The sequence below is a fragment of the Punica granatum genome, chromosome 8, assembly GCF_007655135.1.
Source record: "Punica granatum isolate Tunisia-2019 chromosome 8, ASM765513v2, whole genome shotgun sequence".
Taxonomy (NCBI): domain Eukaryota; kingdom Viridiplantae; phylum Streptophyta; class Magnoliopsida; order Myrtales; family Lythraceae; genus Punica; species Punica granatum.
In genome coordinates, this window is record NC_045134.1 from 3,946,507 (window position 1) to 3,967,184 (window position 20,678).

At 41.2% G+C, this 20,678-nt stretch overlaps 3 protein-coding genes and 1 pseudogene across 6 annotated transcripts; 2 read left to right on the forward strand and 2 right to left on the reverse strand.

Annotated features, from left to right (window-relative positions):
* The first annotated feature begins 2,759 nt into the window (after positions 1-2,759).
* Positions 2,760-7,068, forward strand: LOC116187838 (annotated as a pseudogene).
* Positions 7,069-7,985: 917 nt separating this feature from the next.
* Positions 7,986-9,606, forward strand: LOC116215908 (two-component response regulator ORR4-like). The gene is made up of 5 exons (XM_031551717.1): positions 7,986-8,282; positions 8,492-8,595; positions 8,712-8,789; positions 8,934-9,004; positions 9,112-9,606. The coding sequence occupies exons 1-5, from the start codon at positions 8,180-8,182 to the stop codon at positions 9,209-9,211; spliced, it is 456 nt and encodes a 151-aa protein (XP_031407577.1). The 5' UTR covers positions 7,986-8,179; the 3' UTR covers positions 9,212-9,606.
* Positions 9,607-9,767: 161 nt separating this feature from the next.
* On the reverse strand, positions 9,768-10,871 carry LOC116215910 (immediate early response 3-interacting protein 1-like). 2 transcript variants are annotated; one of them, XM_031551719.1, is made up of 2 exons: positions 10,682-10,871; positions 9,768-10,422 (listed from the first exon to the last, which is right to left on the reverse strand). In XM_031551719.1, the coding sequence occupies exon 2, from the start codon at positions 10,414-10,416 to the stop codon at positions 10,183-10,185; it is 234 nt and encodes a 77-aa protein (XP_031407579.1). In that variant the 5' UTR covers positions 10,417-10,422; positions 10,682-10,871; the 3' UTR covers positions 9,768-10,182. The 2 variants fall into 2 exon arrangements, with proteins under 2 accessions (XP_031407579.1, XP_031407578.1); XM_031551718.1 differs by having other exon boundaries at positions 9,946-10,419; positions 10,682-10,835.
* An 860-nt stretch (positions 10,872-11,731) lies between these two features.
* LOC116188158 (F-box protein At3g54460) lies at positions 11,732-17,683 on the reverse strand. Of its 3 annotated transcripts, XM_031517331.1 has the most exons (9): positions 16,833-16,967; positions 16,257-16,369; positions 13,471-16,089; positions 13,176-13,383; positions 12,830-13,087; positions 12,677-12,736; positions 12,449-12,579; positions 12,252-12,366; positions 11,732-12,150 (listed from the first exon to the last, which is right to left on the reverse strand). In XM_031517331.1, the coding sequence occupies exons 3-9, from the start codon at positions 15,957-15,959 to the stop codon at positions 12,004-12,006; spliced, it is 3,408 nt and encodes a 1,135-aa protein (XP_031373191.1). In that variant the 5' UTR covers positions 15,960-16,089; positions 16,257-16,369; positions 16,833-16,967; the 3' UTR covers positions 11,732-12,003. The 3 variants fall into 3 exon arrangements, with proteins under 3 accessions (XP_031373191.1, XP_031373189.1, XP_031373190.1); XM_031517329.1 differs by lacking the exon at positions 16,257-16,369 and having other exon boundaries at positions 16,833-17,683; XM_031517330.1 differs by having other exon boundaries at positions 13,471-16,369.
* Positions 17,684-20,678: the final 2,995 nt, after the last annotated feature.

Consider the following 20,678-nt stretch of genomic DNA (forward strand, 5'->3'; position numbering starts at 1 on the left):
TGTAACAGCAGACCTCAGGCCCAGCTATTGCTCCATAATATATCCACCCCAGAGAGATATAGACACATACGGAGAGAAAGAAGTTGGTCTCATCTCATGATAATTTATTTATCACGAGCCTATTAATAAAGATTAATTTTCGCTCGGACATCGATTTACATTAGCCATGAAGTTTTTTTTTTTTTAGTGAATTTCAAACATCTACAAACTAAAGTTCGTCCATTGTCGACGCAATTTGTCAGCTACACTAGATACAGGTGAGAAAGAGAGAGAGTTCAATTTCCACGCATGCTGGGAATTGGGAGGCCCAGCCTATATAAGAAGCGGTAAGGGGGCCATAAACTTTGAATTATACAGAGAAGAAAAAGAACCAAAAAGTTCTGTTCTAAGAGAGACATAAGACTTTCTCGCAGCTATACAGCACTACTTTTCCACGGGTGAACTGCGCAGGGAAGTCAACTCCACGATAATAGCCCTCGTTCCAAAGAAGGAAAATTCTGATCGTATGAAAGACTTCCGGCCTATTTCATGCTGCAATGTGGTATATAAATGCATAACCAAAGTGCTTGCTAATAGATTGAAAGTGGTGCTCCCTGATGTTATTAGCTTGCACCAAACGGCATTTGTGCAGGGAAGGAAAATATCTGACAATGTCTTACTTGCTCATGAGCTCGTGAGGAACTACCATAGACAAGGAATTACACCTCGCTGCGCTATCAAAATCGATCTGATGAAAGCTTTTGACTCCTTAAATTGGGAGTTTGTTCTCAACAGTCTGGAGGCCATGGGAATTCCTCCCACTTTCCTCAGGTGGATCAAAGGATGCATCACCTCTCCTTATTTCTCTGTGGCCATTAATGGGTCCTTAGCTGGCTACTTCGCAGGTCAAAGAGGACTGAGACAAGGAGACCTCCTATCTCCCTATTTGTTTGTCATTGCCATGGAAGTCTTCTCCAACCTTTTGAACACTGCTGCAGATGAAGGAAGAGTCAGTTTCCACCCAAGATGTAAGTCTATCAAGCTGACTCACCTTTGCTTTGCTGGTGACCTGCTCTTATTCACGAATGGGTCAAAAGAGTCTCTTATTGCCATCTTGGATGTGATGAACACTTTCTATAATTGGTCTGGTTTAAAGTTGAATTCTGAAAAATCTGAAATTTTCACGGGAGGCATAGATGAGGAAGGTGTTTCCGAACTGGTAAATTGCTCTGGCTTTAATAGAGACACTCTCCCAGTACGATATTTGGGGATTCCTCTTGTTTCTGGAAAGCTCTCCTTGAAGAATTGTGAGGCTCTTACTGAAAGAATTGTAAAGCGAATCAGGAGCTGGTCTGTGAAACACTTGTCTTATGCAGGTAGAGTGCAGTTGATTAACTCTGTCCTCTTCAGCATGGCCAGCTACTGGTGTTCCCATTTCATCCTCCCCAAGAAAGTCATCAAAATGGTGCAGCAGAAGTGCAGATCTTTCCTCTGGAAAGGCCTTGAGCAACATTCAGGTGGGGGCAAGGTTAGCTAGGAAACTGTGTGTCTCCCGAAGTCTGAAGGAGGACTCGGCATTAAGGATCTAACTTTGTGGAATAAGGTATGTGTGTTAAAAAACCTGTGGTCTCTCCTAGTGAGTTCGGGGTCCCTTTGGGTGGCTTGGGCTGCTAAATATTTAATCAAAGGTCGAAGTATCTGGGCTTTGAGACTGCCTGGAGATTGTTCCTTGAATTGGAGAAAGCTCTTGCAACTTAGGACTTTGATGGCCCCTTATATCCATTATAGAGTCGGCCCCGGCACGAGTGTATCTTTTTGGTATGACACTTGGTTATCGATTGGGCCATTGATCAACTTCTGCACTAGAGGTTTGCACTGCTTCCCATCGCTCAAAGAACATGCGACCGTTAGTATGGTTCTAGTCGAAGGCTGTTGGCATTGGCCTAGAAGTTCGGATCCACAAGCTGCTTCAATTCGTGACTTGGCAGCAACAATCCAAGCCTTTAGTCATGATAGAGTCTTATGAACACCTCACAAAACTGGGGAATTTTCTACTGCTAATGCCTGGAAGTGCTTAAGAAGCAGGGAACCGAAGATGGAATGGAGGAATGCAGTTTGGTTCGAGGGGCAGCTTCCTCGCTCTTCTTTTATTAGTTGGCTTAGTGTGCATAATAGATTGGATACAAAAGATCGGCTCCTTAAATGGGGAATCTCGCTTGCGGCAGCTGAATGTGAATTTTGCAGCAGGGAATTGGAGACTCGTGATCATCTTTTCTTTAAATGTCAAGTCACTCAAGGGATATGGAGGAGTTTATTAGCTCGAGTTGGCCTAGACAGACCCAACGTCGACTGGAATATTGAACTTTGCTGGATCTCCTCTCCTCTCTTCGTGGAAAGAAGCTTGACGTCATCTGTCTCAAGCTCCTATGGACTCACTATATTTACTGCATATGAAGAGAGAGGAATGCTAGGATTTATCAAAGACAAATCTCGTCACCAACGGTTATAACTCGAAGGATCCTTTTGGATGTGCAAGCGAAGCTGTCTGTTCTTCCCCGTTTCTCATACAAAATTATACATTCTGTCATAGTTAGGCATATGATACTGCCCATAGTTGATTTGGCTTAGATTTTGGGACTTCTAGATTTGATCGTTTTGTACAGGGGTAAATGGTGTTGGTCTCTGATGTAAATTCATTTTGTTATCAATGAAAGTTTCACCATTCATCCAAAAAAAAAAAGAATTAGGATATATAAACTTTTAGATCAGCTCTCTCAGCAATGGATCGTAGCTGTGTAGCTCCGGTGACTGTCGATAATGGCCTCATCGTGGATGTTGCTCCTCCGGCTACGAAGACGAAGAAGCCCTCCAAGGCTGGATGGAGCTCTGCAATCTTCATCATTTGTAAGTCGATTGGCCTTTCTTTTTTTGTTGTTAATCGTTCCCGTGTGGCTTACCGCCGCTCTGGCTGGATTGAAGGCGTGTATGGTTTTAACTTTTGTGTGTTTGATGGCGAAGTTGTAGAGGTGGCAGAGAGGTTTGCGTACTACGGGCTTGTGGGGAACCTCATCGCCTACCTGATCAAGGAGCTGGGGCAGCCTATGGCCACGGCTGCTCAGAACGTGAACATATGGGTCGTGGTGTCGTCCATATTTCCGGTGGTTGGAGCCTTCATCGCGGACTCCTACCTTGGCCGGTTCAGGACCATCCTCATTTCCTCTGTCATGTACTTCTTGGTACATACGCGTGCTTCCCTATCCGAAAAAATCGAAATTGGATCATTGCCTTAGAGCTATATATAATTATATAAAGTTTCCGACTTGCGAAGTGATCTTTCACTAATGATTACCGAGAGAATGGTTTTACATTATCGTACTATACTCTTACTACGTGCACCGGAATTTTCTCGGTCTCAATTAATCTCACGAGTTGGATTAGCTAGAAGAATTACATAATGTGCGTTGAGCCATATACAATGAATGTTGCCCCATATATTGACTCCATCGCCAGCGAGTACTCCATTAATTTCTCAAAATCAATTTGCCAATGATTTCTGTCTCGCACATCCTTAAAGCACTTTTTGCCCTTTCCGGTAGTCATCATATTAAAATGCTTTCCCAATTTTCATATATAATTTTTTTTCTCCTTTAATTAGGTAATCTGTTTTTCTTTTGTTTTTGGTGGAAACCAAGATATCTGTTAAATGAGACTTAAATCTGCTTAAACATCGTGAGCACGGAATACTTTCAGTAAATTATTTTATTTTTTTCTTTCAAAGATCTCATTTTTAATTTTTCAATCATGCAAGCTCTGCTCTCTGCTCGGTTCCACGCCATCTATATTATATATCATTGTTGTTATTTATTCTTAACTATCTACTTAACCCGCATGTTGCGCGGAGTTATTATTCGTAAAACATATTGATACATTCTTTAATATAATTTATTTTATTTTATTTTTTAGATAGGTAATTTACATATTATTATAGAATTTACTCTAGCTTTTTTATAAGGAATTTACTCTAGCTAATGTTTAAGTTATGTATGAATAGAAAATATATTATTAATGAGTTGTACCTATTAAAATACTTATTTCTCAACGACTAAGATACTGTATATATATATGAAAGTAATTGAATGTATATCTTTTGCGAATAAGAATAGTGAATCAAGCAATCAAAATTATTTTAACAAAAACTAGCGTAATTAATTTGATTTTTCATGATTTCTAATTGAACTTAATTTTTTAATTAAAATTATAAAAGGAAATTTGATATTCAGAGTTCACTTTATATCTTTTAAACATAATAAAATGCTCATATCGTAAAAATTTCAATTTAAATTAATATAATTATACGTGTCATTTTTATTAAATTTACTTATTATCATGTTTCATGCATTTACATAGAATTTTTGTTAAGGGCTTTGTTTTGAAAACCTATATTTATACTTTTTTTTCTTCTAAATTCAGCCAAAATGTACATTTTTAAACGTATTTGATTATCAGTGTTATTAAATTTTTGTACTTAAGAAAAAATGTTTTCATCGAAATAATGGTTGTTGTTGAAGACAGAGCATGGCTACCCGTTTTTGACTTGATCATGCAATTAGTCAAAGCGCACACAAACTCGCCTGGACACCCCCTAATCGCATCTTAAAAAGTTAATTGGATTATTCATATATTATTGCGGATATGAAAAGTTGACGTTTCTTAAGCAAATCGGCATATTCTAGCGAATGTTTCGACTACTTTATATATTTTATATATCTATATATAATAATTCAAAATTAAGGTGCGCATGGATTGAATTGATATTATGTTTGGTTAACATTTAATTACTTGCTTGGATTTTTCTTGAGTTGTTAACCAATGTTTTTGGTATATTAATGTTATCGCTAACAATGTAATAAATGAAGATGCTTAACAAATATGAAGGGGTACGTTGGGCAATGGGGAGTTGAGGATTTGTTAATTTGACACATATTACGGGTGACGGCGTTAATTCTCTTCTATCGCCTTATATTATACATAAACTTACGACTCATATCTTGTTCTCCGATCAATGCAAAGGGCCTAATTCGAAAATGAGCAAGCGTAATTTAGAGTCGACTGCACACATAATTTCACTCACATTGGGCGGTAATGTGGCCGTTTTATCCTACTCTAATGTCCTCAGTAACGAACTTATCTTTCAGGGTATGATTCTAATGACCTTCTCGGTCTCCATTGTCCCGAGGCACAACCGAAAAGCAGTGCTCTTCACGGCGCTGTATATACTGGCTGTAGGGGAAGGTGGGACCAAGCCATGCGTGCAGACTTTTGCAGCTGACCGGTTCGACGAGGACCTGCCGGAGGAGATGGCCAAGAGTTCCTTATTCAATTGGTGTTTCATGGGCATTGTGGTCGGTGCAACCGCAGGCATATTCTTCGTGATATATCTCAAGGTAGCCTATCGATACTCATACGAACTATATCATCAGTTCCGAATGTGATCGCATTATTCACGGCCAAAAGTCGAAAAAGCTGTCTCAGTTATGATTTTAACATGATTGATTCAGGACAATGTTGGGTGGACTGAGGGAGCTCCGGTGCTAGCCGCAGCAGTAGCAATTGCCCTGGCCCCTGGCCGTTTTCTTGATGGGCTCTAAACGTTACAGGCGGTAGGACCCAATTGGAAGCCCATTTGCGCAGGTTGCCCATGTGGTCGTGGCGGCGGTGAAGAAGCAGCACTTGAGGGAGGCCAACGATGGAAGAGACCTGTGTAATGTTGACACAAATGCAAGGGGTGGGGCCCATAAGGATGGCGCTCGGCTCCGGCAAGGTCTCTTGCACGGATCAGTTGGCTGAGGTAACCTTGCTAGTCTAGTGAAATGCCACCATTCGATCAAGATAGTGGTTGCCTGAACTACCAAAGCATGTAGTGACAAGTTAGATTAGATTATGACATACAGAAATCTGATGCATATTGCAGATTCTTGGACAAGGCAATGATCATCGACAGCATGGACAAATCAAGGACGCGAGAGATCTGTGGCGCCTCTGCTCGTTGAATCAGGTGGAAGAAGTGAAACTCGTCTTTCGGCTGGTGCCTATATGGCATGCTTGCATAACCGTAGTCCAGTCCCAGGGGAAGACCTTCTTCATAAAGCAAGGAGGCACGATGAACCGATCAATCGGTGGGTTGCACTTTCAGATCTCAGCAGCTTCACTCCAGGATTCCTGGGGCTAACCATCCTTGCTGTCACTCTCACATATGACCATCTCTTCGTCCCGGTGGCCCGGAGCATCACTGGGCATCTGTCTGGGATCCCGATGCTCCAGAGGATCTTGGGATGGGACTGTTTGTATCCATCATCAACATGGTCGTGTCAGGATGCATCAAAGCCTGGAGGTCAGGACCACAGTGAAACACGGTCTCAGGGACAACCCTAAAGCGACAGTGCCAATGAGCATCTGGTGGCTCCTGCCACCTTACATGCTATGCAGGATATCCGACGCATTCACCATCGTTGGCCTCCAGGAGCTGTCCTATGACCAGGTGCCCGAGGCCATGCGGAGCATGGGTGCAGCCGTGTACATAAGCGCAGCAGGAGTTGAGAGCTTGTTCAGGCGATCACCACCAGGAATGGTCACAAGTGGCTCAGGGACAACATCAACACCGTGCACCTCAACCACTACTACTGGGTGCTGGCCGGGCTGAGCGCCGTAAACCTTTATGTGTACTTGTTGATTGCAAGACGCTTTGAGTATAAGAAGCTGGAGGATGATGATGAGATGATAGAGCTTGGTGAGAAGCAGATTATTGTTCAAGATGATGTATAAAAGACCTATTGAAAATAGAACAGAACATCATGTTAATTAGGTGTTTCGAAGGATTAATGAACCTAGGCAGAAGAAAGTAGAGCTTCTTTACATATAGTTAAGATGTGTCCATTTGTAAGGTGCTAAGATGTACCGATGTTTTAACTCAGTTCCGCATCGAACTAGTCGGTGTTCTTATCTCACGGATCTCTCTCCCCTCCTGAGACTCGTATCCAACTAAGGAAGTCCATCTATATGCAAACAGATCATCAAGAGTTGGTCTTTTCTTATTAGGAATGCAATAAAGGCACATTATCATATCATGGATCGTAGAGAAGGACACAACTTCACGTGTTCGCCCACAACGTGAACCGTAAGAGAAGTGTCGAGTTCTAAATTTTCAGAACCCGGGACTTGTTCTAACTTTGTCACCGGACAATTGCGGATTTATTTGCAAGCACAAATGTTCTGGTGAATGCACTAAAGGAGTGTGCCTGAATCGATAATTAAGTTCCCTCAGAATCGGAGGAAACTTATGGACACCGATTCCTAAGAGCATTGAAAGGGAGGAGAGAACTGCCTAGAAACTTGGAAGTGCTGCAGACTGCAGTGCTCCCCGGCTTACTCGGGTTTTCGATCATGCTCAAGCAACTGAGCAATACAAGAATTTGCCACTTACGACTTGGCTCATTGACTGCACTCAAGCTTGAGGATCAAACTGACCTGGTCCCCATCCAAAGACGTCGAGGGGCTTGTTCGTGAACGCTGTATAAGTTGAAGGATCAGTTGGGTAGTTCAACCTTAAATTAACAGCTGAAGCTGCCCCAAGCATGTGCAATGGAAACTCTCGCATAATGTAATCTTCTGAAAATATTCATATTCCAATATTATTAGATATAAAATCTTTGATAATATATATATATATATATCACATAATATAATATCACGTTGTATATTTAACAAATATAAATATAATCACCTCTGATCCTGAACAGGATCCTTAACTTCATCGGAAAGGCTACCATAGGATCCGTCCTTGGTTGTCCCTAAACTGTAATCAAAGGGCCCAATCCAATGGAATATATCATGAACATATATATGTGTGTGTGTGTGTGTCTGTATATATATATTTGCTTACGGAAAGCCTCACCTAATTCAGCTTTCATTGCTGCTTCCCGGTTCTCAAGAACCAGGAGATCATGCAGATTCCCTCATGGAATCTATCAAATCTTCACAAATCCCATATCCTCAAGATTTCCAGAGGATTTCTTTTTGCATCTCATGCAGTCCATTTCCCCATCATGGCTTGGCTTCCCCTTTTTAAAAGTCTCCCCGGGGCGCTTATAATGGAAGTCTCACGAACCGTGCTCGGTTTTCTCTTCGTCTTTCTTTGGCAGCCATGGGAGTGGATGAGGAGTCGCGGTTCCATGTCCTGGCTGTCGATGACAGCCTCATTGATAGGAAGCTGATTGAGACTCTCCTCCAGGTTTCTTCCTACAGAGGTTAGCCTTTCTTTGGTACCCTCAAGATCCATTCCTGGTCCTGAATACAATTCCTAATGAATGCCCTTTGGTTTCTCTAGGCTACACTGATTGGAAAATATTTGTTCTGCTAGCAGAAATACTGTTGCGACTAATACGATTAACTTTCGGCATGCAGAGCTGCATTGTTTCTTGTCTCTCTTTTACTTAGTTCTTTTGCTTTTCCATAGTGACCGCAGTCGATTCCGGGAGGGAGGCTCTGAAGCTTCTGGGCCTACTAGAAGAGAGCAAAGAATCAGAGGACTCCCCTGCATCTACTGCTCGTGGTCATCATGTATATATGCTTCTCAGGATCTTTCTTAATGTTCCAGACAAGCATTTCTTTCGTGAATCGTGAATACTGTTGCGCTTATAGAGTTCAATGTTTTCTTGTTCTTCTTCGTCTTTCAGGAGATTGACGTAAATTTGATCATCACAGATTACTTTATGCCAGGAATGACAGGTTACGATCTCCTGAGAAAGATCAAGGTAACCATATATCTTTCTCAATCTCTGCATTCGATTACTTTTCATAGTTGCCAAATTCAGGCAATATCCGGATGTGAATCTTCATGTCGGATAGCAAGAAAATCAAATCATGTATTTCTAATGACCAGGTAATCTTATATGCAGGATTCCGAGTGCTACAAGGACATACCAGTGGTGATAATGTCCTCCGAGAATGTTCCATCAAGAATCAGCAGGTAACAGATATTACGGCTTTTACCATCGGTACTGGAATTCTACGATTCTGCTAGAAGCCAGTTTTGCGAGATCTAATCTGAGATGGGTTTGTGACAAAACTGTTCAGGTGCTTGGAAGACGGCGCCGAGGAGTTCATTCTGAAGCCGGTTCAGTTATCGGATGTGAGCAAGCTCAAACCTCGTCTTTCGAAAGGAAGCAGGGAATAGCATTCATCGGACAAGGGGACAAAGAAGATTGCGAAGAAGATGTGATGACAGCATGAAATTAAGCTGCAGATCAATCCTTCTCTTCATTGCTTCTCTTTCCTCTTCCCTCTCGTTTTTGAATTCTGATGTATTAAGCTGCAGATTTATCTCAATCTGAAGATATTCTTCGATCTTATAACTTTTCAGTATGGTATGCGAATAAGTGTTTCCGCTTCAAGCTTGATGGCACCAATCAGACATTCTGCTCTGCTGAGCAATCCGTAATGATGTATTGATATTGCCATTCTTGGTCACTTACGGTAACAGGAGCGAATCAAGTACAGATGAGTTTTGTTCGATAACTAACTCAAATAGCTCATACCAAAGTCAGGTTTAAATGTGCAAACTTGAACTCGGCTCAAGCTTGCCCTGATCATACTAAATCAGCCCCAGTACAAAGTCCATATGCAATGTTGTTAAACACAATCAATTTTTAGAACCACAGGAGTCAGGAAATGTACCGGCATTGCAAGAAAGGTTCATATGAATCGCAAGGTTGGCAAACTTTTCCCGATGAAAGAGATAACTGGACGCACTGTAATCAAATTCATTCAAAGTACCAAGAGAGCAGATCCTGGAGGTCTACATTGGAGATCAAATAGCTGTAATGCTAAACTACCCAAAATCTGCTCGTGCCGCAAAACTTTACCAACACCAGACAATCTGAATCCTAAACTACGAAGGCTAACCGGAACAAACAAATTCATATGACTATATCGTTACCGGTCGAGAATCGGATTACAGCTAAACAGGATCTCTTCCACGAAGCACCAAGATCATCATCCGAATAGAATTGATCATCAAATTTTGTTCCTTCATCCCAGTACAATCTCATATGTATAATAAACAAGCAGCTCCCCATGACAGGGAAAGAAAAAAGTGTGGAGGGACGAATTGCCCGGCGGAAAACAAATATGAAGAACTAACCGGAACTAACCGGACACCATCTTTACGATGATGCAGAGGCCGTTCAGGATGATGAGCGGGACTCTCAAGTACTGCATCGCGTAAATAAGACCGATAACCTGACCCTTCAGCGACTTCGTCCTGCCCCCGGGGAATTCCTGCATGCTCCACCCCCTCTTCGATAAGAACCGGTCCTCGTTTAGTATCGCGAAAGCGTTGGCGAGCAGCAGAAGCCCTTCGAGCAGCGTCCACAACCCCATTGCCTGCTGAAACAAACACAAATCATTGATCCATTCAACGACATTACGATAATCTTCGAATAGGGAAAAAAAATTGGATCTTTTCTCAGATCTCAAATCAAGGCTGGACCCGAACGTCTGAAGATTCCTTCAAATCAATAAATTGACAATTTTGGAGTCGCTCTTCTCTTGCTTGGACCATCACGGAGCAATTGCCAATCGATAAAACTGACAAATTTGGGCCAGAAACTACGTATTGCGAAAGCCTTCAGAAGAAGATTAGCACCTTAATTGACTTGGGCGATAGCTCGGCGGGTGCGGAAGTGGAAGATGCTGAGTGGCGGAGCAGAGATCGCCGGAAGTGGAGGGAGAGGAGAAGAAGAGGATCACTCAAGGCTTGGGGATCAAGCAGCAGGGAGGAGCAGTCACGGAGGAAACTTACCAGGCGAGAGAGAGAAGATGAAGAAGAAGAAGAAGACGATGAAGAGGTAATGAGCCCATAAATTATTGGGCTGGTCCTTGTGGCAGGCCCAGGAGATTCTGTTATCTGTGCCGTTTAACCCGGTTTGACTCGATTGACAGCGGTTTATGACGGATCGAAATAACGATCGGTATCGTTACGGTATACTGACAGGAACCGGAGTCGGGTGTGCTTGATTATCGGTTCCTCCCATATAGGGTCACAACGAGAGAGCAGTCGTCGCTTAATATGCCTATCAGTTCAAATTAGCAATTCCCTCTTTTCAAGAATTGAAGTCTAGATACAGGCGTCGAGAACGAGGGCGCTTGGTATGAGGTAACCCACGTCAATTACTAGAATCTGATTATCAGTAATGAAAACATGACCAGTTCAAACCGAACATGGTAACGAACATTGCCAGTAATTCTAAAAGTTGAAATCCATTTTAGTGAGAATGGTAATGCACCCAAAGCTTGCTAAGGTTCCGGTTTCAATTTGAATAGACATGAGTAGTATAGATGCAACACCCGGAGGAACCGACAGTTTCAAGTCAGTATGAGATGCTCAAAGAAGCGAAAAGACAAATATAATGGTGCGTTTCATTTCAGAATTAAAAGTAACTTTGATTTTGATTGTGAAAAATAATAAATGATTATGTAATGTATTGAGTTAAAATTAAAATTAAAATTTTTGACTTGAAAAATGTATATTTTTATTGTGTAGTGTGTCAAGTTAAAGTTAAAATTTTTGTGATTTTAACTGCGAAATCAAACGGAACATAAGTGTTTGGAGTTTGGACAACACAAATTAATCTTCTTTTCTGATTGTACTTCATTCATCATGATCTCTGTATTCTTCGAGTGCAAGACAAAATTGTAGTGAGCACTTCATAATGAGAAGCAGCTACTAATATTCCACTTGCTATGAATGTCCGACATTTACAGATGATTCGGGGAGCATTCGAACGCAAAAAAATTGCAAATCTAATTCCCCAACAAATCAGCTACGATTTCGAGCATTTGCCCAAAAGAAGAAAGACAAAAAGCACCTTCTACTCAGTGAATCGGTGACGGCTGATAAATTGCAGGGGCAAAGAATGACAATGTGGTTAGATAAAAGGGAGATGAAGAGAAGTTCCGTAAATCAGTTTATATGTCAACTTTCGTAGGCACGCATTTAAGATGGGACAGATAGTTGCTTCCCGCAAAGTCGTGTAATGAACGATGAGCTCGTGTTCGTTCATGATCTGATCTACCCACCTCTTCCTTCAAAAATCTTCGACATGAGTCGTCATCCTGAAGGATAGTGATCGCAAATTAAGGGCATCCTTCGAATATCAGTGCTCTGCGAAGTCTAATGTAGTACCGAAGCAAAATGAAAATGAGAAAGACTCTACCTGTAGAAGTTCCAGCATCTGCTGTTCAATTGTGCCACGCATTGCTAGAGTTTCCACGTGAATGGGGCGAGCGGCGCCCATGCGATGAGCTCGACTGATAACTTGCTCCTCCATGCTGTTAATTGAACAGGAAATGAGTGAACTGAACTAACATAGCAAGAAAAATTCCGATATCTACGAGAACTTCGGGAAGGTACCTCTTGTCCCAGATTGGTTCCATTAGAAATACGTGAGAGACAAAGCTCAAATCGAGACCCAGGGCAGCACTGCCATCCATCAAGAGTGCCATACAAGTCGGATCATGCTGGAAAGTGGCCAAAGATTTCACCTGCAATATTGAGCTAACGTTAGGAGGGACAAATAATCAGGGGGGGGGGGGGGGGGGGGGGGGAGTACCCCCTCGTGTGTAAGTAAAATGATCCCACCTTGTTCGCAGCAGGCATTGGACTATACATGCCAGCGAATCTGATACCAGCAATCGTCAACTGCACTCATAAGGACAAAAGGATGAATGAGCTTCGTTTCAAAGAGAAGAATCATATAATGAAAGATGGGGACTTTTCATGAATAAAATTTACCTGCTGCTCAATGACATGTATATGCTCCAAAAACTGGGAAAAGATGATAACTTTCTCCGTCATTATCCTGTCAAATCCTGTTGCTAACAATGGCCTTGAGTTATTTAACAGGGCTGGATACAGTCGCTCCTCAGAGAGAAACACCCCATAATTCTCATTTGACTTGTTTTCATTAGCACCATTAAACTCTTTCAACCTCTGTACCAGGTAAGCAACCTTACTGCTTGATGTTGACTGCCAGTCGGGATCCCAGTCATCCTTAGTTCATACCAAGAAAAGGATGCATCAGCAAGTACCATTAGCGAATAGAAAACCACATAGGACAGAAAAGAGATGATCAATCTACCTGTTTATATGAAGGTTGCAATTCAATAAGATCTTTAGGCACAGGCCACATGGGATTCGGATTATCTGGTCGGGCCTCGGGAGTCTGCATTTCATAGGAGTAACCGCAGCCAGCAAACATACATTTCTCTCTGTCCAATGCAACACAGTCAAGGCAGAGCAGATGCCTGCATGGAGTAATCACAGGTAGTCGACACCATTGCTTGCACCTAGCAAAAACAGACATTACAGTTTCAGTGATCTTATCTATATCGGAAAAAGCCATATGAAATAGCACAGCCAGATATAAATATTACCTGACACAAGTGCCTCCATAGAGAAGGTAATACTTTATCAAAGCATACTCCTCAGAAGCTGCATCCAAACCTTGCATAGACAGGATGTCCATCGTCTCTTGTATGTCTTCGCCAGCCTCTGTTACTTTAATATGTCCAGCAACACAGCATGACAACCTCACATTCCGAATGGTTGTACTGCGGAACTTCCACTGCTTCCGGTTCAACAAGCTCTCAACATGTGAAGGATCGTTCCAATCAGCCATTAATATGTTACGCCGAACAGTAGCTACCAGCTCATTGTAACTTTTTGCATGTTCCTCCATAAAATCGAGGAGCGTCGCTTTCTTGATGCAAGGAGGAATTGCTTGCAGATCTTTCTTTCTTGCACTGATCATGCATCTGTGGAGTAAATCCAACAGACGTGCCCGACCCTCCTCCATCTCTGCTTCAAATGGCCTAAGAATCCCAGCTTCCCATGACTTTTGAATCTGTCCATACACTTCCTCGTGAAGGAATCTGAATAGTATCTGAAGATGTGATAGTTCACTATTTGGTGTGTTAGGAGTAGGGGTTCCTGTTAAAATCCACCGACTTGATGCTGCCAATGATATGGCCATTTGTAGTTTATTTGTCAAACTGAGACTTGAGCCGAGGGTGTGCCCTTCATCCAAAATGATCCTAAGCCAATGAACTTGCTGCAGCACACTCTTCTTACGGGGAGCCCACTCTGCACTGAGACGGGTGAAGGTAGTTATGACAATATCGTAGTCCCAGGCAAGAGTGTGCGGGGCAACCTTTTTCCTGTTGGTCAAGGCATGGACCCTCAACTGACTGAGTCGAACATGCCTCTGAATTTGTGTCTTCCAATGATCGACTAGATTTGCAGGAACCACTATCAGTGTAGCACGGGACAGATATAATCTGACTGAATTCAATGGTTCAGACAGAGCAATCCTCAGAGAAGCCACATCAAATGCCAGATTTTGAAGATTTTTTGGGTAATACCACTTATGGTTACCCTTCTCGACACTCTTCACAAGTCCAAAGGATTGAAATATTTCATGAAAATCATTGGCATCTACAACAGAGACAGTACAAGGACTTCTAAGACCAGTTGTCTCCATCTGAGAGAGTTGGTCCGGTCGAAGCTTTGCCAACCAATGTAGAGCTTTCTTTGTTTGAGAAGTTATCAATGTGCAATGATCCTTGAGTGCATTAACAAAAAATGCCACATTCTGTTCCTTGGCCCCAAGACTTCCTTTAGGGCAAAAACCAGGTAATTTTGTAATGGGTTGACGAGTATCCCAGCATTCTTCTGGGACGCTACAACTCTGATACATTGGGTCAACATTCATACTACAAAACCATGCAACATTAATATCAGGTGAATTTTCTCCAATAAGCCTACGCCACTTTTGACAGGCTTCACACTGAATCCAAGTTTCATTATAATTTAAAGAATCTGCTGTTACACCCCCAGGCCTCCTGCAGCTATATGATGATCCAGATGAGATGATAGACTGCTTCTTCCTGGACCCGCTAGGAGTACCTTTCACAGCATGTTCTCTTTGGAGAAAATCTTTCCCAACATTTTTCTCTTCAAAAGGCTCAAACTCATCTTCGTATGCATGGAGAAGGTTTTTCTTAATATGATTCAAGCTCCTGGTGCATGTGATTGGAACTTTATTTGCCCCAGGCTGAGCAGAAGTTGCCAATGTTATTCTTTCGCCACTAGTTGAAACATTAGATCCACCCATCTGCTCATCAGGGGCCATCAACCTGGCTCTTTTCGGTGAAGGGTAAGGAGAGTGATCCGTCAAAATATTATCACGAGATATTTCTTCCCTCCAAGCGTTCTGACTGGCCGCTTCTCTTCCTGAGAGAACACTAAGACTAGCTACATTATCACCACTAAGCTCATAATACCCACACTTCTGATTACCATTATGGGTACACCAAATCACTTGTTCACCATCAGGCAGATCAGCGAGTTTACCTTGCGTTTTGAGAATTAGGGAAAGTGCAGTTATGGTCTTGCCTAAACCAGGTTCATCACAAAACAAACCCCCATGGAAGTCTTTGACCTTAGGAGCCATCCCAGAAGTCAGTTCACCAGAAACAACGTTCACACAGAAAGTAAATCCATCTTCAGTAACAAATTCCTTGTATAAAGGATGCCAGAGAACTTCCGAACTCTGTTCACGCTGCAACATCCATTCAACTGCTGCCTGCTGATGGGGAAAAAGTTTAAGCTTCATACATGGCATGATTGACACAGCCAAAGACCTCAGGTGGCGGCATGTTGCAGCTATCCTAATAAGGTCCAATGGACCAAGATCGGTTAGAATTTTAGTCAGGACGTCATCAGATAAATCCCATATGCCTGAACCATAAGTGTTATCAATTGGGTCCACTCTTGAGGAATACACAGTCCCTCTTCTACCAATACCAGGCAAGCTCTTGAAAATTTCATGAAGATCAAACAACTTTTTCTTAGAAGAACCCATGGCCACAGAATGCTGCTTGCATCCAAGAACATGGCAATCAGATACATTCCACAGACTCCTACCATCTCCATGAGGACCCTTATAATTCTCTCCACCTGCAAGCAATGCAGCTCTCTCTTCCCAGTTACAACTGCGCAAAAGCATCACACCATATAGGTTACGAGATGCATTGGCCATCCAACAAGAAAGAGTTACGCATACAATTCAAAAGCTGAAGTAGCCCCACAGGTATCCTAGCAGTCAATCCAGATAGAAAATAACATACGTAAGTAAAAGTTTGCTCAAGAGAGGCAATACTGTGATAAGTGATACAAGCGTTGATAACGTATGATCAGACAACTTTCCTAATCATTCCATGGAATTCCATTGATGTCAGCCTGTTCATTATCCTTCATGCAGCTTTGGATCATCTGCAAAACAAGCTCTTTTCATTTTCATGTACTTTCTGTTCGACTTTAATCATACGAAATCTCAAGCTCCTACTTCCAGAAAGCAACACTTTCAATACATATGTCATACTTAATAAGTCTAAACCATTTACCACCATCTCCGAAACAATTTAACTTGATCCATTGTGGAACTTGATTAATTTTCCTAAAGACCATACTTCACGTATAATAATCTCGCATGTCCTTCAACTCGACAGACAATGAGTAACAGCTCCCAAAACTCAACAGTAGGGAAACATACAGAGAGATGGCTAAAAGTATGATGACTTGCTGAGATATGAATGAGCATTAAAGCAATTTGACCACTACCCATCTCCTCGACTATAATTACTCCGACCTAAGCACCTTATAAATATGATTTTTCAGACATTGCTTTCATTCGCATCTAATAACGAGCATATTGACTTAAAGTCTCAGCTTTCACCTCAAGTGATAGAAGAGGGAACCGGCTACTGCCTTTGACTGCGGGAACTGCCAGCCGGACCAAACATCCACTGGCAAGTAAACGTCCACCAACACCGCCGCTCTACTCTCTCCGCAACCGCGCTCCTCAACACAGAGCACCCGGGCCACAATGTTCAAGCACTTGTGAGCCACAAGAGCGTTAAGCTGGTGGATCACGCTCATGCTCCCGTTCACCAACCCGATCCTCCTCGCTTTCCCCTTCGACGACGAAGCTCCTCTGCCCTTCCTACTCGCATAGTCACACTTAACGGAATTCGCAGGCGTGGAAACTTCTCCAGAGCCACCCGCATTACTACCTTCCAGCGAGATTCGAGCACTCACCGAGGTTTCTGCTTTAGGTGGACTAAAGGTCCCGCCTTTTTGGTCGGAATGACTCCCTGAGACATCGCCGGCGGCCACCGGGTTGCTCAAGGCATTATTATCCACAGGAGACAGTACAACGCCATCCTCGGTCCTGAAGCCGACCTCGTCTCCTTTCCCGAAGATGAAGCAGCGGGTGTTGTGAGCTAGAACCTCGCGGGCTCGGCCATCCGGAGGCGGAGGCGAGGGAACTGCGACAACCGCACAGAGGAAGCCGCAGAGCTTGCGGACCGACACCGAATCTTCTTCTTCCATGGAGCACCGGCAGCGAGGATCAGAGAATGCTGAGATTTATGGGCGTTCTTGAAATCGGAATCCACGGGAAGAGGAAATCAGACAACCCCGCAATAGCTCTCCCGTCGTGTTTTCTTCGTCGACGAATTGGAAAAGCTGTGGATATGGGAAGTGCTGATTGAGAGCGGTAGGAGACTGGTTGCCTCCCGGGAAGATGAGATCTGCGCCGTTGGTTTTATGACTTTCTTGGCTGCTGAGATTTGGGTTTGACGGTTCAGTAAGCCGTCGATTTTGGTTGCTTGTTGAAACAGCCTACGGTAGATCTGCCCACCGGATTTTCTTCCAAGAAAAAGAAAATTATCCTTTTCTATTTCTTTTTTGATAGATTATTTAAAAATCATGAAATTTACCCTTTTTATTATTTTTATTATTATTTTCTCCGTGTGAACTATCGTATTCGAAAGCTTAATTGAATACCGACTAATCATATTAAACCGGATCCGCCCACTAAATGATACAAACTCTTCTAACTTGAATTTTCTGCATTTATAAGGACTCAAATCCAAAATCTTATGTAAGCGGAACAAATACCAAATCGGTTGGATGCTATTACTTTTTTTTTCAATTTTGTATGAATATTTTTTGGCCAAATAAAACCACGGACTATCACTTGACCGCCAAATTTTCCATCCTTAATTATTCCGCCCCGATTAGCTGATGTGGCAGGAAGATGACAATGACATGGCAAACTAAGGCAGGTCACGTCATAAAAATTATTGTCAATGACAAAAAAATAAAAATTTTATTTTGACTTACTTAAATTTGTAAATTATTTCGCTGCAATATACTAGGTTGAAATTCAGTGTCTTTTTGCATGCATAAAATAGTGACTTTCAAATAATTATTTTTTAATCATAATATGAATTTTATGTTTGTTTTGAGCTTTCACTTAAATTTATAATTACTTTACTCTAATATACTAACTTAAAATTTGACATGTTTGTACATATATAAGATAGTAAAATATATAACCTTATAATATTCAGAACAAATGATTTTTGAAAAATTAGTTTCTTTTTAATTATAATATCAATATTTATTTTTATTTTGAGTGAAATTTAAATTTGGAAATCATTTCTAGCTAATGTACTAAATTAAGATTCGATATGCTTAGTGAAGCATATAATAATAATAATAATAATATATTATATATAGTTTTGATGATGATGATGATGATCTTTTCCGTGGAAGTTACAAAAACATTAGGCATACTAAAAGTCAAGAAGCTCTCATTAAAATTTTTGAACAAATAACATGCAATAACAATCTCCACAGTGATTATATAATGGTAGATTCTGAAATGGAACTCCAACTTGTGATCTATGATGAAACATTGATTTCAACCATTAGATCCCACAAACTTTTAATCTCATCCTGACATTATTTATATATTTTGCCCATAGTATTTTCAGTCCTTCATATTATCATTTCACAATTTTCGCTTACAATACTATAACACTGTTTCCAAATCTTCACACTACATGTATCAATCATATTTCGCCACATCGCCCATCATTGCCACGTCTCCGAACCAAACCATAAAAACTGGTTTTTAAAGAAAATCGATCCAATATAAGTCGGACAGGTTAGCGACATGTCATTAACATATAAGCGGGTTTTAATTTATGAACATGTCAACGATATACCCTCGACACGTAAGCGACCCTCCAATTTTATTATAATTTACATGTGGCCTGATAGATTTGCGATACCATTTAAAAGATCTGTTGACTAAAATGTTATCTTTAATTTTAAAAGAATTAAAAAAAACTGGTGTGCCACCGTAAAATATAATTTATCGTTTGATGGTAGAATCTATCATATATAATGTAATATATAGATTCCTGCTCCACGAGGGAATCGTCATACCATCTTGGGCTCCATAAAATTCAACCTTCCAATTCCTCCTCTTCTTTCATTTTGACAACTCTTCCATGACAGGGATAAAATGAGATGTTTGCCAAAATGGAAAAGATCATGTTGCACCCCCAGTCTCTTCTTTTGGCAGTATATTGTCTCTTGCCCGAAAGGAATCACATGTTAAATTCCCCACTATAATTTTACCATTTAATGAGTCGATTCGATTTGACTTCATCAGTTGGAGATCAATATGTTCAACATTTTCTGTTATAGTATATATAAGTAATTGTTTTTGGCACCAAACAATTATATGAACAAAATTAATTAAAATGAGTTGTTTGGTGAGCGCATATACATACATATAATGAAAGCAAGCTCTTAGGGCGTCCCAAGGACAAATCATCGAATCGTTGAACAGCCATGGCTTTGGAGACATCTGCTCTGGGCATTTTAGTGCATTCTTTTCGTTTGTGTTTCCAATTATGCATTTATTCAATCGAGTTCTCTTGTCGAAGAAGACGAGGAATAAAAGGATCTGCAGCGACAACTTAGTGTTCTTAATAAACCTCCGGTTATGAGGGTTGAGGTATTGCATGCAACAATAGCTACGACCGGCTCATGATGATACTAATTGCTAATTACATAATTTATTTTTCATTTCTATTACCATACAACCCCCAGTATGACTTATCAAAATCTACTGCTCTTGTGGACCAACTATTGGATGATCGACTGGATCGACATATACAAGCAGCCTGCCTTTGACAATCCTTTGCTGACGAATGATAAAATTCAGGTTTCGTATATCTGACATCTTCCTATTTTTCAACCAGCTTTAAGATTTTTTTTTGTTATATTCACATAAAAATATCACCATCACCTCATGATGCAATTGAGGCCGATTCATCTACCGAGTCACCAGAAGAAAAAGTCGCCCCGCTTCGGACATTCTGATGGTGCGTTTGGTTTCAAAGTTAAAGTAATTTTGATTTTGACTGTGGAAAATGACAAATGATTGTGTAGTGTGTTGAGTTAAAGTTAAAGTTAAAATTTTATATTTGAGAAATGTGTATTTTCGTTATGAAGTGTGTTGAATTAAAGTTAAAGTTAAAATTTTTGTGATTTTAACTGTAAAACTAAACGGAGCATGAGTATCCTAGCAGATCCGGTATCAACTGTCCTAATGGAACCATACCAAAGTATCACAAAAGAAGATATAATTAGGAAAGATCATCAGTACGACCTCTGGACTATGAATCGTTCAACCCTAAGGATCCAAGCACTTACGTAA

Coding starts and splice junctions, on each gene's coding strand:
- LOC116215908 (XM_031551717.1), top strand. CDS start 8,180: ATGGGAGTGGATGAGGAGTCGCGGTTCCATGTCCTGGCTGTCGATGAC. Junction 8,596..8,711: donor CTACTGCTCGTGGTCATCAT/GTATATATGCTT, acceptor TTCGTCTTTCAG/GAGATTGACGTAAATTTGAT. Junction 9,005..9,111: donor GTTCCATCAAGAATCAGCAG/GTAACAGATATT, acceptor AAAACTGTTCAG/GTGCTTGGAAGACGGCGCCG.
- LOC116215910 (XM_031551719.1), bottom strand. CDS start 10,416: ATGGGGTTGTGGACGCTGCTCGAAGGGCTTCTGCTGCTCGCCAACGCT.
- LOC116188158 (XM_031517329.1), bottom strand. CDS start 17,488: ATGGAAGAAGAAGATTCGGTGTCGGTCCGCAAGCTCTGCGGCTTCCTC. Junction 13,384..13,470: donor TATGGAGGCACTTGTGTCAG/GTAATATTTATA, acceptor TGTTTTTGCTAG/GTGCAAGCAATGGTGTCGAC. Junction 12,737..12,829: donor TACATGTCATTGAGCAGCAG/GTAAATTTTATT, acceptor TTATGAGTGCAG/TTGACGATTGCTGGTATCAG.